Source organism: Galeopterus variegatus, unplaced genomic scaffold, assembly GCF_000696425.1.
Source record: "Galeopterus variegatus unplaced genomic scaffold, G_variegatus-3.0.2 Scaffold602, whole genome shotgun sequence".
NCBI classification, from domain to species: Eukaryota; Metazoa; Chordata; class Mammalia; order Dermoptera; family Cynocephalidae; genus Galeopterus; species Galeopterus variegatus.
The window spans coordinates 307,806-320,261 of NW_007726713.1; the positions used below are offsets into that span (position 1 = coordinate 307,806).

The following is a 12,456-nucleotide window of genomic DNA, read 5'->3' on the forward strand; positions in this document are numbered from 1 at the left end:
ATTCATTTTCACTGGTTTTACATCAAATTTTTCACTTTTTCATTATTTGGTAAAAGTATTCAAAAGGAACTAGTCAATATATAAAAGAATTCCACAGAGTTTAGGTTTGTTAACCTTATTACTACAATTTGAAATTTGTTAGACAGCTCATTTTATCACTGAGATAATATTCACTTTCATTTCATTCATTGTGTGTGATAATTATATAATGGGTACTTAGGTTTCCTCGCATTTATGTAATATGTTCTGTGGTTTAGAATAGAATAGACTATAAGAACCAGAAGGTATCTTGTAGATCATCTGTACATATGTCACATTTTACAAATGAAAAAAATGGGGATTGGAAAAACTGAGAAATTGTCCCAAAGTCATTCACAAACAGGGATTTGACCCACGTGTTATAACTTCCACCTGGGCTCTGTCCTCTCCACCAAGTTTTATTATCCATAATAAATCTCAGTAACTTTTAAATAAATTGATTGTAAGCCAAATTCTGTTCCTCAGGTAGGAGTAGATATCCACAAAACTTCCTCCAAATTGTCATTTTCTTAGCTAAACTTTACTATAATCAGAAGTCTTCTAGGAGTAACATGATACTTTCATTAGTAGTAATAAACAGTAATAGTAACAAAATCATAAAATGGACTTAACATTTTACATCAATTATGGTTAAAAAGAAGATCCTCTCATTTTTATATTGGAAACACAGTTCTCTCAAATTTCCATTTATTGGTTGATTAGTTTAGAAGCTTAGAAGTCATTCAGTGAACAAGCAGCAAAAGTTTTAAATAACTGCACTGCAAGCCTGGCACTGTGCTAGGCACATGTTTACACCGTCATCTCCATGCATTTATGTTCAATTGACTTGTACACATATATTGTAGAATGATATAGCATTAGTGCTAGTAATACAAATAAAATTTATTTTCACTTAGGGATTTTTAAATCCTTAATGTATATGTTGAGGTATATATTTTATGTCATTAAATATTTTTCCCCATTAAATACCATTGGCATAATCATAACTATTAAATGAAAACTCCAACCCTGATATTTCAAGATGAAAAAAAATAACTGATTCTTGGGGAAGATGAAAGGCTTTTCAGTTATAAATCATGAAACTAACATCTATTCCAACTCACTTTTATTTCCTCACATTTGCATTTCTCTTAAGGCAAGATAGACTTTCATGACACAGAAGATTTAGATAAAGAAAATGCCAAGAAGAATCCATTCTTTTGCTTAGGTATATAATTAACCATTCAAAAACAAGCTTATAACATGAACAGATGATAATACTACAGATTCTCTTCGATTTTATAACTATACACAATTGCACAAGAATGCATTTTTTGAGCACAGACTAAGTATTTTACATCATGGGAATATTTTTTCAAAGGAAATCAAATTAGTAAAAATAAATTCTCTATTCCTCAAACTAGCAATAAGTACTGTATTAGATCTCCTGATGAGTTTGGGTAGAAAATGATAAATCACATTTTATTGTGAATAATATCATTTACATTTTGCTTAACTCATGAGCATTTTGAGCTTAAGACAGAATATATATTTTCAACTTGGCTTGGGTTATCAGTTTCAGCTATATTAGTACATTTACCCTGTTCCAGTAGATATTTTTAGGGATACAGTTCAATGTTCAACTATCCCAATTTAGAGAAATGAGAAGATGATATTTCATTTAATTTTTTTTTTCAAAAAAAAAAAAAAAAAGGAAACTGAGAAAGCATGTCACCTGAAAATTGATTCTTTAACAGACTGTTAAGGTTCACAAGCAGTGCTTTAAATAAAAAACATTACTTACTATAGTTGTTCTTCATCTCTTGGGTCCCTTTTACTTTGCCTCGTTTATCAATCCTCAGATACCACTGTGTTCGACAGAAGAGTCTTCTCACTCTTATATCCCCTCCTTCCATGTAATCATAACTTCTTGTATGTCTCTCTGGGCTGGAACAGTTCACATTTGTAGCCATTTGCTCTGGAGTCATGTCATTGCAAGCTAAAGATACAGTGCCCACTAGACAGATAATGTGAAAGCATGATCTGTAGAGCAAAGTTGGCAGGATCCATGTCAGTATCCATTTGTGCATTATAGTGTAGTGCTCCGGGTGTTCATGAATAACATAATGAAAATTAAATCTTGAGTTGATTGTTACTCCTAGGTCATTGACCTCTTCCTGTCTGTGAATTGTAGATTGATTTAAGAAAGAGTAGTTGCTCTTTCCAGGTTGCTAGCCTTATCCTTTTAATTCCTTATAACAATATAGGATTCCTCCTTAAGTAACTCTCTGTTGTAAAAACAGGTTGTAATAAGCTCAGTTGCTGCGAAGTGGGTTGCTGCTTGACTTCTGTTTGCAATGAGAGATTAAGAATGGGGAGGGGAGGAGAGAGGGAGATAAAAATTTGTATGTATTAATTTCAGTGATTAAATAGTATTATACAGTGTAGTTTATACTTTGAAGATACACTTAAAACAGCTTTCACAGAAGATGTCAATATCTTTACCACTCTGTGTAGATTTATAAAAGTTACACAATAGTAGAGACAAATCAGAATATGACCATACCATTCATTCCAATTACTATTTTGTAAGAAACATCCTGCACTGAGAGCTAATGATTTAAATTAAGTTCTACAATCACTACTAACAAAATATAAATGCTTTCCCTACATTTCTTTATTATATACTTCTACGTTTGTGGTTAATCAATTATTTTCTCCTAAATTGCCCACATTTTTCAAGTTAAATGTCAGGATTGCTCTGGAGAACTTCAACCTTATCTTTATGTAAGTTCTACAGCATAATTACTATAGATATTTACATGGCTCAAAAATCTGGTAGCTTTACTTTTCCCCTCAGTACCAAACCAGAGAACAAGATAAACTTTTTAAAAACATTCAGCATTGTTTTTAAAGACAAATAACAGGAACTTACTTGTTCTGTTGATAACAGCTGGATATATAAGAATTCCATGTCTGTTGTCTGCCTTGTGCAACTTGAGCCTCTCTACTGTAGCTACAAACTATTTCTCAGCTGAGAAATTCTCCAGCAGAATCATAATTGTTTCCATAAATCAACAGGCAAGAGGATTTTCTCTGTGTGTGTGAGCGCGCGTGTGCTTGTGTGTGTGTGTGGAGCCTTTTATTCAGGGCTTTTCGATAAATACCTTTGCTGACCTCATTGAAAGCAATTAAAACTTAACCAGTGAGCTGTTAGTTGAATACAACAGCGAGAATAAAAGGAGGCTTGTGTAATATTCAGTGGTCATGAGAGGGAGCTATGAACATGTTTTATACTTAAATCTACAAGTGAGTACCTACTTTGTAAAAACAGATCTCTGGTTCTCAAGCAGTGAGAAGGGGAAAGGACATTTTTTAGAACTTCTTTACAATGTAGCAGTTTTACATACTTGGTAAAATATTCCTTTGAACATATATATATAAAGGGGGAATTTAAATAGTTAGAAAATCTTTTCCAAAGCTTTGTGATGCATGGATTTCTTCAATTACTCCTTTGTGCTCAAAATGTTGGAACAAAACTACTAATATGTGTTAAATCACATCTTAGTGTCTTAAAGCACTATATAGCTGAGTTAGGTGTGTATTTCCTCATACAGAGATAATTTACTATGCATGTGAGTATAATTTTTATGTCTTGTATTCCTAGGCTGAAAGTGGGAAGACTTAGGCTCTTACTTGAGTTGGGCCACTTTAGACCAGTATGGCTTTGGTCAAGTCACTTGATGTACCTGAGTCTCAGCTGCTCCATTTGTGAAATTAGTGTATTTGTAGAAATGATTCTTGTGGTGTCTTGTAGTTTTAAAATTCTGTGACCTGTGACTTATATTAACTACTTATGTAAGAAAGAGGACACATACTTTTAAAAATTATTATTCTCAAAAATTAAAAATAAAGAGAATGGTTTTACATTGGTCATCAATGTTTGACTTTTGCCCCAATAAGAGCATTAGCACAATAAATAAATGTTAATTTAGGGATAGAATTATAAGATCTATAACTAATGTCAGTAAGAGAAAGCCATTTTACTTTTCAACATGAGTAATTCTTCCCTTTACTCCCTTTTCTAGCATGTATATATATATATATAGTAGTGTTCAAGTGTTCTGTTAGATATTTGGTGCAGAATAATTGTGTTTTTAATATTTAAAAATATTAAAATTCTCTTTCCCATGTTACATACCTCCAAAATACACACACACATTCTTCTGCATATGAAATACACTACTCTGCCACCAGGTGGTGCATGTAGACCAAATAGGAAAAGGAAACAAGTCCATTCAATTGGATTATAGTTTATGTGATTTTCCCTTGTTTACATTTAGGAAGAGGAGGAAGGAAAATATAATGGTGTTCTGAATTACACCCCATTGGTTTTGGAGGCAACAATAATGAACAGAGAAAGAATTTCTAGGACTTGGATATTCCTTGTAAAGAATGAAAGTTATTAATAGTCAGTTCACAATATAAAGATATTCAGGAGCTACTAAATCTATTTGTTCCACACTGACCCCACCAATTTTAAACCAAGGAATCAACAGATTAGACGTCAATATTTGCTAACTAAATGCTTAAGACTTAAATAAAAGAAATGGACAGTTTGCAAGTAATGAGTAAAGGTTAGCATCTGCAATTCTTCGAAAAAAAAAAAAAAAAACAATGCCTAATACTTATTTAGTTTGATTCGGGGATAGAATATGTAAAAAGGATAGAGAGAATCTATTTCAGTAAATGTCATGAAAACAGGCAGTTGTTTAAGTAATAATTAATCACCTGATTTTGCTTAAGAAAACTTCATTATATCTCTTATTCCATGAAAAGGTAACTTTTGTTTACTGAATTTTATATTTTGTAATTCATTGTGCCTCATTCATAGTTATGTATAATATAATCAGTAGAAGGGAATATCATTAAATATTCTTGTTGTTTTGCATTCTTACATGCTAATCTGGTCCTCATTCTCCCAGTTCCCATCTTTTCCCAAAAAATATAGACAATAATTGTTATTAGTTTCTTGTGTATCTTTTCAGGGTTTCTTTATGCACAGGTAAACTGTATACATATGTGTATGTGTGTATGTGTATATATATTTTTTTATTGTTTTTTTTTACTTTTTCCATTTTTATACAAAAGGTAGCATGCCATACACATTGTTCTGCATGTCACTTTTTGTACTTAATAAAATAGAAAATCTTCCCATCTCAGTATTTAGGAAGCTTTCTCACTTTTTTTTTTTACAGTTGCTTAGTATTCCATTGAATGGGTATCTCACAATGTTTTTGACCAGCCCACTGTTGATCAACATTTAATTTTTTCCAGCATTTTCCTATTATATAAAATGCTATAATGAATGAAGTTATATATGTGTCATTTTATACTGTGCAAATATATCTGCAAGATCAATTTTCAGAAGTGGACCGTCTAGGTCAAAAGGCATATATTTACATGAGTATTTATTATTTTAATAGATATTGCCAACTTATCCTTTTTTTTTTTTTTGTACTAATTTTACAATCTTGCTAGAAGTACATAAGACTGCTTGTTTGTTCAACTCCTATCAAACTTTTGGGATTTTGCTACTCTGACAAGTGAAAATGGCATTTCATTGCAGTTATCCCTTGCCTTGGCCCTGCATAAAATCTTTGGGCCCTATCCCATCATGAAGCAGAAGAGAAAACCCCAAGAATAACTGATGCTGTTTTCCTCCAACCAGGGAGGGTGGAATTCTCAAACTTAAAGCTAAGTTGTTTTATATTTATGAAAATAAATTTATATTATTCCTTGCATATCTAAAATTGTGATCCAAGATTTATTTCTACTACATTCCCACAGCTGTCCTCACACAATGAATTTATCTTCTTTTCTTCTGTCAGTCCCATTCCATAAATTCAGCCTCAACTCTAGACCATGCCATATAACCAATCTTACTTATCTCCTTGATTCATCCATTTAGCAAATATTTATCAAATAGCTACTCAGTGCCAGATGCTGTGCTAGCCTTTTGGAGGTACAATGGTGAATATTCTGGAAGTGATCTCTGCCCTTACAGAGTGTGCATTCCAGTGAGAAAACAAACATAAACTAGTTTGTCTGGGGGGAGGGGGGATCTAGTGTGTTCCAAGAACTGAAAGAAGGCCAATATGAATGTAGTACATAAACAATTTGGAGAGAATGAGAGATGAATGAAGCTGAAGAGGTGGATAGGGTTCATATCATAAAGAATTTTGTAGGTCGTGGTAATAGGAATTTGGGTTTATTGTAAGTACAGTAGGAAGCTGGAGCACAGACACGTCTCCCCTAACGTGATGGACCTGGTCAAAGACAGTAGTTTAAACATTAGAGTAAAACCCCAAAAGTAATTGAACAAGCCTGAGGTCTCTATAAATCTTCAATTATGTAAACTTTGTGCTTACCCTTGGCATAATGCCCTAACATTTCAAAACTAACTGTATATAAGATACTAAATCTGAGTCATATGCTCAATATTGCGGTGTACTTGTGACTCAACTGTATAAATATCTCAGTTTACAAATGTTACTTGACTTTTTGTATCTTAGAGTCTATAAAACTTTGTTTTATTTAATTTTATACTTATAAAAAGTTCTCCAAAATCCTAATCTAAATTTAAAGTTCCTTAAAATATCTGAATTATGGTGCAAATTTAGACCTAGAGCAAGAGCTCTAATTCTTTAAGTTATATAATAAATTTGCTACTGAATTACTGTGCAAATTTAGACCTACAGCAAGATCTCTAGGAGCTACTGGGTTTTTCCCCCCTTTTCTACATTTCTATATAATGAAATGATATTATATCATTCATTCTTGATTATCTGATTCCCCTTAAATTACTGCTTTACTTTAGGAGACAATCTCCCTGATTTAGTGCTGTACATTGGTGCCTACTTTTGACAGCCTACCGCCATCCCAAAAGCTGAAGTGTCCTAGTGGAGAGAGTTTTGCTTCATCCCCTAGGAGAATATCATGAAAAACATAAAGACCCTGTGCAATTAAGGTTATCACATTGTTTACTTTAAACTGTCATTCTTTGATCCTATATTAATTGTCTACATAGCAAAGCAGCAAAATAAGGAGTAAAACTAGCAACAACAATTTTTTAATGTTTCGGGAATGGCAGTGTGTCAATACCAAAACCAGTTTAGTTTTTAACTCAATAGCTTTAAAACCAGGTGAACTTTTCAAAAATGAGAGAAAGGCAGAATAAAGGTAATTACGTCAGTAAAGAAGGAGAAGAAAGTTACAGAGTCCACCATATTTAGTATAAAGATACACCCACAAAAATCTAGGTATCCAGTAAAATACGTATTTGTGCAAAATTGGTGGCTAACACAATAACTCATGCACAAGAGAAAGGAGGTTCATACTTCCTCTTAGGCGTCTCTTTAAGCTAAACATTCCTGCTGTCTTCAAACATTACTCATATTTTTTCCTCAGCAGTATTTACCATTGACTCAGACATAGTGAGTCCTCCCTATTCCTCTAATCAATTCCAAAAATTATCAGTTCTACCACTACAACTTTTTCCTCACCCGTTTCTTCCTGTCTATTGTCACCTTCACATCTTAGATCAAGTCATTGTCCTTGCTCATGTCAATTTTATTCCTAACCCATCTCCTTGCATCTCCTGTCTCCAAACCCCTTTAAATGTTGCTGTCAGATTAATCTCCCTAAAGCACAGTTGTAGCCATGGTATTTCTCTGCTCAAAAGTCATCAGTGACTCCCCTGTTTTTCCTGAATAGAACTCTAGTCTTCTTTTTCTAATATGTAGACTACTCTTCCCAATCAATGTACACCCCCCAAACACTAGGCTCTCTGACTAGTTTTGGGGTGAAGGGAGATCCATGCTCCAACCCCTCTTCTCCTCTTGGGAGAGATGGAGACTAACAGAGAAGTCTTCCTTGCAAATCCTCTCTCTCTACCTTTCTCCCTCATTCTCTCCCCCTCTCTTTCTGTCTTCCCTCTTATATATTCAGTCTGGGTTAGGGACCTGAGAGTCATGTAAGTAATTATCAGATATTTCCTTTGAAATTTTACATATTGAGTTTTCAATGATGAAATAAAATTCTTGGTCCTATTTATTCTGTTAACTCAGCTAATCACTTCAAATCAACACTTACTACGTATTCGGACAGGGTGTGACATGATTAAGATGTACTGTTCAATATGATAAGCAAGGTTCCTGACTTCAAGGAGCTTAAATTGTGGATGCAGAGGCAGATAATAAACATATAAAAAGAATTCTGGTGATATTTCAGGAGGAAATAAATCGGTTACTATGGTAGCAAATAACAGAAAGGAGAGGAGTGGTTGGAATCTGGTCACAAAAGGTCTTTCTGAGGAAGTGACATTTAAATTGAGATCTGAAGGATAAGAAGAAATTAGAAGTTTGAAGTAGAACATTTGAGACCAAGGTAAGAAGGAGAACAAAAGTTCTGAGGTGAAAATGAACTTGTGTTCTAGAAACTGGAACATAGTAGACAAGGGGAAAGTTAGGTGATAAGAGATCAATGTATGTAGGGCCTTGATACTAACAGTAAGGACTTTGGATTTGATCCTAAGTATAATGGGTTATAATCAATGAGTAACGCAACCATACTGAAAACTTGTGGAGAATGGTTTGGGAGATGACAAAAGTTGAAGGAGACCAGTTAGCAGGCTGTGGTCGAAATCCAAGTCAGACATGCTGATAGATTAGATTAGAATTGTGGCAGGGGGGATGGAAAGGAGTGAGCAGAAATATACTGAAAACAAAGCTTGATGATAGATTCAATGCAAGAGACTAAGAGGAGTCAAGGTTAACTTCTGGATCTCTGACATTTGTAACTGGATGAATGGTGGTAAATAGAAAGAAATATGTTAGTAGAAGAACATAGTAGTAGAGCAGTTCATATCAGCATACAACGCTACAGAGAGTGGATCACATGACAAAAAGAATTCGTTAAAAACTAAAATCTTGTCTTTCTCATGCCAAGAAAAATTGGCTAATTTGGAAAAAATAGACAATAGTATTGGTCATTTGATAGTGCCCAGAAGAACAGCAAAATAAAACTTACTGATTTCTTTTTCTGTAATAGAGTTTTTTGGCTACACGTGATCACAGCATTGGTTTCCTAGCCTAAGTAGCTTGAAAGTTGGAAACTTTGCATCATGAGTTTAGAAAGATGCCTAATAAGTAAAAATCCAAAAATTATAGCATATTTTACAATAAATGTTGTTTATTAATGCTGAGAACTATATGTGTAACAAATCAAACTGTCACTGGCTTAATTGAACCAATAAAAAGAATATGGAAATAGCTTATCAGCTTATCTACAAATGTGGCTGTGAAAATATTGAAAGAGTTTAAAAATTGCCTTTTCAGTTAAATATTTTTAAATTCCCCATGACAACTGATATATCCTATTATTTTGCACAAACTTGGAAATGTCTGCAAGGCAAAAATCCAAACTCAACCTGAATGGCAGCAAATTCTGAATTAAGGGATTCCAAATATATGTAGTTTTATTATATTTTAAATTATCCTGAGAAAGGATGTTTTATTAGGATTCATTATATTCAGTATTCATTATATGATTTTTGTCTTGCATAAATAAAATTAAAGAGGATAGTTCCAGTTCTTAGGACAACTAAAGGATTAATTAAATGACTAATTCAAAAATGGTAATGGAATTATTTTTCCCTTCCCTTGATTGCCCTTCTTCATGCCTCCCATTCCATTTTATTCCACTCAGCATGTGTGAAATATTGTGGTAATAAACATAATTTATTTCCAATGTAATCAAATATAAAATCAGGAAGGAAGCTCAAAAGTATGAAAAACGTTGTTCTTTTTATCCCTCAAATAAAGTGAACAAGAAGTGATAAAATATGTATGTAAAATTTCCAAATTACTTTACCACATATGAGACATATCATATTTTAGATAAAAAGGGAATTTTTTTCTTTCAACAATGATTCTTAATCTCATTAGTATTTAATTTAGCCATTTAAACTGAGAGACCATTTTTTTACTGTTTTTCACTTCTTTGATTTAAAAGGTAAAATTACATTATGCAATTTCCTTGGTGATACCACATATTTACAAAGGTTTAGGGGCTTTTTTGTTCTGTTTGCAATTCTGAAACTTTCTCATTCTATCCATCCTCCTTCCCTTACTTTCTGCATTTTCTCCTCCACTTATTAAAATTTTTTCTCTCGCTCCTTCTTATTTGCTCACTTGCCCTCCCTCCCTCTCTCCCTTTCTCTCATTCTCTCTCTCTCTCTCTCTCTCTCTCACACACACACACACACATACACACACACACACACACACACACTTTTTCTATCATACCCATGTTTTTGGTTTCTAGAAACCTCTTTAGGCCATTCTTATATTAATTTTCTACTTGGTTATCTTTTTTTTAATCTAGTTTAGAAAAACACATCTGGTTTCTATTCTGATCAGTTTTTCTCTGAGAATACCTTCATATTATAGAAGGCAAAGAATTCTCAAATAATGACCCATAATGATGCAACTCCCTGTAATTTAAACTTTTATCCAATAATTTAAAAAGAGCTTTTCTAACTTGGCTGCTTCTTTTTTTAAGAAAAAAGTTTATGGAAGCAGAGTTTGTACGGGTAATCATTTAAAGCAAGTTAATTTTTGGAAACATTTTTTCAAAATAAGAAATCTTGGAAACTAAACGTGGGAAATAATTCACTCCTTTCTTTGGCAATTCATTTCTGAGATTTTACTTGTTTTTTTTAACTTATTTTTTATTTTAACTTATCAGTATACAGTGTAGTTGATTTTTGTGTCCCTTTACCAGTTCCTCCTTTTTCTCCCTCTTTCTCCCCTCCTCCCCCTACATCAATATCATATCTGTTCACTTACCTTAAGTTCAAGGAATTATTGTGATTGTTGTGTCTTCTCCCCCCGCCCCCATTTGTTTGTTTGTATATTCACTTATTTATTTTTATTAGCTCGCACATATAAGTGAGAACATGTGATATGTCTCCTTCTGTGCCTGGCTTATTTCACTTAATATAATTTTCTCTAAGTTCATCCATGTTGCTGCAAATGACAGTATTTCATTAGTTTTTACAGCAGAGTAGTATTCCATTGTGTAGTTATACCACATTATCCTTATCCACTCATCCAATGATGGACATTGAGGCTGCTTCCAACTCTTGGCTACTGTAAATAGCACTGCAATAAACATGGGAGTATACGTATTCCTTCAACATGATGATTTCCATTCCTTTGGATATATTCCCCGCAGTGGAATAGCTGGGTCATATGGTAGATCTATCTGCAATTGTTTGAGGAACCTCCATACCGTTTTCCATAAAGGTTGCACCATTTTGCAGCCCCACCAACAGTGCAGGAGGGTTCCTTTTTCTCTTCATCCTTGTCAGTATTTATTATTCTCAGTCTTCTGGATATTAGCCATCCTAACTGGAGTGAGATTTTCATTTTCCAAATGCTGAGTGATGTTGAGCATTTTTTCATGTGTCTGTTGGACATGCATATAATCTTCCTTTGAGAAATGCCTATTCAGCTCCTTTGCCCATTTTTTAATTGGGTTATTTGGTGGGGTTTTTTGTTGTTTTGTTTTGCTTTGTTTTGTTTTTAATTTTATTAATATTATTGTTTACATTCTACAATGTTTTCTGGAGCAGTTGGGAGGGAGAGGGTGAGGGGAAAGGGGAAGGAAATGGCATGGAAGAAGGAGGAAGGAAGAGGGGTGGGATTGAGACCATTGGCGACCCCCTGATTCCCACAGGAAGAATGGTGGGCTTCCAACAGTGGCTTGGTTATTGCTGGGCTGGGTGTACATGTCGATGGTGTGTGGCAATAGCCCTCGAACCCACCACCCCAGCTCAGGAACCCGGGGCCTTTCTTGCTGAGGCTTGCTGGTCGCCACTGAGCTGGTTGCTCATGTGGGGGGCGGGGGACGGGGCGTGTACGAAGCCCTCAGACGCCCACCGCCCAGGCTCAGGAGAGCCCAGGGCATTTCCTGCAGTGGCTCAGGGGTCATCGCTGGGGTGGTTGCACTTGTCAGAGGGGTGTAGCCAAGGCCCTCGAGCCCCATCCTCAGGACTGGTTGCCAGTGTTGAGGGGCATGGCTGAGGGCCCCAGCCCTCCCCCTTCCTGGCTTGGCAGTGGGGGGACTTCTGGTCCTTCTAGGTGTTATAGGTGTTCTTTGGTGAAATGAGACCTTTACTCGTTATCAAACTTTATCTCTAGTTGTGGGCACTTTTCTTTTTCTTGAAGTTCTGTGTTGGATTATTTGTGTTACTACCCCTTAAACTCTGCACTGGAACTAAATTCTTATCCTTTGCTTACTTCTAAAATGGGAAACTTCCTGTGGGGATCAGTACTTGAGCTCTGTGGTTGAGCTAAATTGCTGCTTTGCTGC

General features: G+C 34.6%; 2 protein-coding genes across 2 annotated transcripts in view; one reads left to right on the top strand and one right to left on the bottom strand.

The window, feature by feature from the left end:
* Positions 1 to 3,217, bottom strand: part of FGF7 (fibroblast growth factor 7) — a 75,122-nt gene extending 71,905 nt beyond the window's left edge. The window contains exons 1-2 of the mRNA XM_008570436.1: positions 2,954 to 3,217; positions 1,823 to 2,366 (exon numbers count right to left, since the gene is read on the bottom strand). Of these exons, the coding sequence (XP_008568658.1) occupies positions 1,823 to 2,108 (286 nt within the window). The 5' untranslated portion in view covers positions 2,109 to 2,366; positions 2,954 to 3,217. The remainder of the gene's footprint in view (positions 1 to 1,822; positions 2,367 to 2,953) is intronic.
* The window catches only part of FAM227B (family with sequence similarity 227, member B), a 266,420-nt gene that overhangs the window by 178,519 nt on the left and 75,445 nt on the right, over positions 1 to 12,456 (top strand). The gene's annotated exons all lie outside the window — the stretch shown is intronic.